Source organism: Telopea speciosissima, chromosome 8 (genome assembly GCF_018873765.1).
Source record: "Telopea speciosissima isolate NSW1024214 ecotype Mountain lineage chromosome 8, Tspe_v1, whole genome shotgun sequence".
Lineage (NCBI taxonomy): Eukaryota > Viridiplantae > Streptophyta > Magnoliopsida > Proteales > Proteaceae > Telopea > Telopea speciosissima.
Window position 1 is genome coordinate 23,857,621 of NC_057923.1, and position 5,775 is coordinate 23,863,395.

At 39.1% G+C, this 5,775-nt stretch overlaps 1 protein-coding gene across 1 annotated transcript; it reads right to left on the minus strand.

Annotated features, from left to right (window-relative positions):
- Positions 1-5,170: 5,170 nt before the first annotated feature.
- On the minus strand, positions 5,171-5,563 carry LOC122672184 (probable strigolactone esterase DAD2). The gene has a single exon (XM_043869680.1). It carries the CDS (start codon positions 5,561-5,563, stop codon positions 5,171-5,173), a length of 393 nt encoding a protein of 130 aa, XP_043725615.1.
- Between the last annotated feature and the right edge of the window lie 212 nt (positions 5,564-5,775).

Genomic DNA, 5,775 nt, shown 5'->3' on the forward strand with positions numbered 1-5,775 from the left:
TGAGAGGTTGGGAGCACTGACTTAAGGTACTCTGTCATACACTGGAGTGGGTTTATATGCGGCTGTGATTGAACCATGTCATCAGATTCAGAATATCTGGCTATCATGAAGGCCCACATTTAGGTGCGGGAAGTTGACAGAATAGATGCCATCGTGGCATCTCTCATTGAATGGGGGTATGATGCTCAGTGCGCCATGCAACACCAGATTAGGTGGCCAATTCAGTAGTTGCATGCAATTGTACGATGACAAGGAAGCTGATAATTTGAAAGCTACCATTTACCGTGCGTCTTAGGACGTTATTGCGTTACACCAACGTACCGTTCGAAGCATTTAGATTCCATTTTATTGCTTCTGGTTGCACCCGAATTTTTGATGGAACGACCGATATCTAACGACTCATAGTTGATGTGTTGATTTGAATCAAGATCAATTAGCTGATTTTATAGTCGCATGTGCTCCTAGAGTCCCTTGTGGTGTAAAGCATATGTATCATTTTTGGTACATAGATTTCAAATGAGTCATCTACGTTGCATCTGCAAAATCAATCGAGACGGGAAAGATTCCCATCCGAATAACCACAACTCACTTGTGAATTAGAAACTTTATTGAACGGCCATTAACTCACTTAACGACCTTGTGATGCTATGCAAACGCACACCGCCGCCTAGTGCTATGTAGAATGTCACGAAGAATCTATAAAATTATAGACTTGCCCTTCGTAGTTGTCTATTTGGACTGTCTAACTTTGGATGGCCATATTTTGGCCAATTTAACTCTGATTTGGACACAATCTTTTCCTACGTGTTTAGAATTTAGAGAGCTTCGTCCCTATATAGAGAAAAGTATAAAAGCATCATAGATAAAGATTCATTGAAGACTTTATCAATCCACATGTAGTTGGAAGAGTGTGCAACATATTGATTGATCTCCGACGACACAGTGGAGTGTGGGAATACCCAAGGGAGGTATTTATTGACGCAAAACCCTTATTTGCTGCTGTGATGGGTTTTGGTTGTTGAGACATCATTGTTCATTATTTGAGGGTATTTGAGGCCACACGTATGCATCAAGTAAACAAAAGTCATCAGGAATACACTAGTAGAGGTATTCCGTAATTACAGATCCCTATTTTATTTGTTCTAGAGTTATTAAGGGAGGGGATTTGATTATTTTGATCTTTCTTGTAAATTAGCAAGTTGGGACTTGTCTAGGTGTTGGGATTGTAGTCCTTGCGTACCTTTCTGTTGTCAAGGGTAGAAGTAGGTTAGTGTTCCTGAGTCACTTTGTGGCTGAAACACACCATTTGGGATTGTTGTCATTGTATTTGTGTAGGTAAGTGTTGATGTAGGATAAGGTGTTCATTAGCTATTGCTACGGTAAAAAATCACTAGTGACTGAGTAGACGTTGAGGTTAGTTTGACCATTACTCCGTGGATGTAAGCACACTGCCAAACCACGTAAACTCTATATCATTGTGGTTGTTTATCTTTATTTTTGGATATTGGATTGATATGGTGATGACAAGATGAGTATATATGCACTTTCCAGTTGGCCTGACCAATTGTGTTTGCAAGGCAGAAGGGCATACTAAATTGTAGACTGGTAAAATTGGGGGTGCCCCAGCCACTTGGTGTTTGTGCTAGTGCATGTAAACTGTTTTTGGTTGAAGATCTCTACATCAGTAGCAATGTGTGTACCTGAAGTAATATACGTTATAAGAGTGTTTTTCAACAAGATTGTATTGTGAGTGTTGTACCAGAAGAGTTGATAGGCAGTGCCATCAATATTGGGGATAACAATGGTGTTCCATAAGTGTGTCGGTATAAATTCGAAAAGAAAATTGTGACCCTAATTCATCCTCCTCTAAGTGTCAATATGGAAATATCAATTTGTTTGGGAGACTTACACTAATTCTACGATTTGATAATCACCAACAAGAATTACTGCAATAATTCAATAATTGACTATCAATACCATACAACAATGATGCTTATGGCCAGATTCTTATTAATTACTATATATACCAGAGTCCAAAGCCAGAATCCCAACCAAACAATCTCGGAAAATTATCTACTCCATTTCCTGCCCAGTTCAGTTCCCCAAGTCCCTCTAACAGAGGGAGGTGGACCCCACCCAGACAGTGTGTTCGATCAGGGGTAGGGTGGTCATTTCCAACCCCCCCCCCTTATTAAAGGGACTTGGAAAATGCAACAGATAATGATCCATAGACCCAGCTACAACACCACCCTACACTAGCCTAAGCAAATCTTAGAGTTCTAACTGCACGCAGATAATGATCCATAGACCCAGCTACAACAACACCCTACACTAGCCTAAGCAAATCTTAGAGTTCTAACTGCACATAAAGCCAAACCGAAATAATAGAGGAATGCTATCAATATCCACCACCTGTCTCTCTCTCTCTCCAGACATACATATGTCTTCACAGGTTATTTTCTTCAGAATCAACACCCAGAACCCTATCAAGAACATCAAGGAACAGCTGAGGGGCTGTAAGTTGTGGGAAATGCCCATCAGCTTCAATGATCTCCACGGTTGTCTTCCCTTTTATCTTCCTCTGCATGTAATACACAACAGATAGTGGAACGACGATGTCGTTGCTGGTCTGAACAATGGTGCATGGGACATCAACTTTCTCAAGAACATCTCTATAGTCGCAGTAGAAGATGGTTTTGGCCAGTGAGAGTGCGACTTCGGGTCTCATTCGTCCCAAGAGTGTCCCGAACTTCTCCACCGACACGCTATCCCTTGCATCCACTACAAGACCAGCGAAGCTTGGTGCCCATGCATGGAAATTGGACTCTATGTTTGACAACAATTGCTCCACCTCTGATTTCTCGAACCCTCCTTCATAATCTTCCGTATTCAAGTACCTGCAAATTAATCCACAAAACCCTCAAATTTGGCCCATTTTATACTTATTGGACAGGAAAATAAAGCCTTTCTTGGCCCAAATTCTCTACTGCTTTTGCTTAACAAGTAGTCAAGTGTACTAGGGACTAAAGGTGTCAATTTAGAACTGAAACCGAAAATCGAAATTGGCCGTTTAAAATCGAATCGAATTGAACCAGAGTAAATCGGTTTGATTTTGGTTTAAAAAATTAGAATCTTTTATCGGTTTGATTCAGTTTCATGCCTAAAACCGTTTAACCAAACCGAATAAGGAACCAAATAAAATTCTATTAATTTTTTTCCCATAAAATGTGGATGATAAATTCTATTCTTTTTTAGTGTTTGGAAAAGTTTGATGGACTTTTTAACTTAACAAATAAGGGTATCTTATTGGTGAAGATGTAAAAAGTTGTCCCAAACACTTAAAATAAGACTTAAACCGAATGTGAAACCAAATTAAAACCCATTAAGAAACCGAATCCAAATTGAACCGATTTGATTTGATTTTGGAAAAGTATTCTCAGTTCGGTTCAATTTGATTTATACATTTTGTTTCAGGAATTGAACCGAACCGATTGACACCCTTAGTAGGGACTAGGGAGATACGGGCCAGGACCTGGTTTCAACCCAAACCCAAAGCTAGACCAGGGGGAATGTTTGGTTACTTGGAATTAAGCCAAGAAGAAAGAACCTTTTTGGTCATCAAAGTCAAACTAGACGGACTAATAGGAGATGGGATTAGTTTGATAGGAATCCAAGGGGTAGTTTTAGTGAATATTTATGAGGTTTCCAAGTATGTTGAATGGACGATGTGGATCAAATCATCTGATAGGTCAAGCCAATCAATCTACATCTTCCATTTAACATCTAAGAAAATAAGAAATTTTTATGGTTTTCTGATCAAAGGAATACAAGCATATTTGATATAGGACTAATGTCAACAGTACTAGCATGAACGCAGAATCGTTTGGCAAACTCAAAAGCTCCAATATCAAACACAAGTGACTTTTGTCGTGATAGTGTGACTCCAAGTTCATCAAGCGATTCCTCATAGCTAGGCCTTCGCAACATCATGATCTCTAGTTACCATATCGTTGTTGAGAACTACATAATTGATAAAATGCGCTCCGGGATGAACCAATTCAGCACAATACCACACCAAACTATAGTGTGATAGTGCGAAATCCACAACCTTCTAAAGAGACCTATACCTAGTCTAAAGCTGGGGCTTCAAAACAAATCAAGTAGGAGTTTCAACCTTCTCGAGAGACCTTTCTTTCAAACCAAACTGGAAGGGAGGGATAAAAATCTCTCTTAAGGCGGCGGCTAGGGTTGATTGGGTCTTTGACTTTGACCAAGACAACGGTTGCAAAGAATCCTATGCAATCCTAGAGCTTTTTATTTTTTTAATATCAATTAAGGCTGAACTCCTAGAAATGTTTTTTTGGGGCAACAACAAGAAAACTTCTAGGCTTCATGGTATATTTATATTAAGCAAAAAATTTTATGGATGATCATGTCATATTGTACCTATGGATGATTCCCTTAGTTGTGCTAGATTAGTGTCATGGAATGGTACGAATTGGTCACTTGCCAAATTCTATACTTAAAGTCAATCATATACACTCTCATTTATTGTCTTGAACTTTCTTTGTAGTCTAAGCATTTTCATGCATCCTCTCAGTGGTCCTAATTTTTTGTTTTTTTATTTTAAATTTATTTAATTTGTCACGTACCAATTTCAATTGAGTTAAAACTTGACATATGCTAAAGGGAACTTCTTAGGTCCACCTGTCTACAAAATTTCAGTCTTCGATCAGAGCTGCTATGTGATACAAATAGGTGGGTTATCCCATAAAACCCCATAAACAGACCTATTTATAAAATCCACTCAAATAAATCTTAGGAGTAGAAGGAATACCCTTTGATTTATATGTTTACAAATAAAAATGGAAAATGTTCTCTGCACCAGGGGCGTAGGCTGTGCCCAAACACATGGGATGGGCGAAATAACTCCGCGCCTCATCTCTTGAATGACTGAAATGACCATCCAACCCCATCCCATGTGTTTGGGTGCAGCCTGCACCCCCATGCGCTGCGGTGAATAGAAAATCGCCCCAAATAAAAATTATTATTTTTATTATTATTTTTTATGATAGAATAAAAATTACTAATTGAAAGTGCATGAGTAATATATTGCAGTAATTGTAGAGAGAGAGAGAGAGAGAGAGAGAGCGAGAGAGAGATGTGAGGTCTACCTAGGAGAAGCTCCAAGGAGTATGAGCTTCTTGAAGAGATGAGGTCGTTTAATAGAGGCAATGCAACCAACCATACCAGACATAGAGTGGCCAATAAGAACAGAGGAAGTCAAGTTCATCTCATCCATGAGAACAATAAGGTCGTCAGCGAAGGCCTCTAACGAAGAATACTTATCAAGATCGAAGAGGTTCAGATCGTTCACAGAACCCGAGAAGCTCCAATCGAAGACAAGCACACGGTAACGACTTTTGGTCAAGTGTGGAACTATTTTCTCCCAAACCGATTGATCTCCTCCATACCCATGAGCTAACACCACACACTCTTTCCCTGATCCAATTATTTTTGCGTTCATGGAGCTCCAAAGACTCTTCTCCATCATCAGTACCATCTTTAGCAGAAGAAGCAAAGTAAGGTTGAAGGCTTTATGAAGCCTGAAGAGAGAGAGAGAGAGAGACAGAGAGAGATGTTAAAAGAGTTCTTTTGTCCTTGTCTATGTATCTTCTGTTCTTTGTTCGTCCTCTTTCCTATTTAATGATAATTTTTAGGAAAAATTACATTTTTCATCCCTGTAATTTGAATCTATTACGTCTATCATTCCTA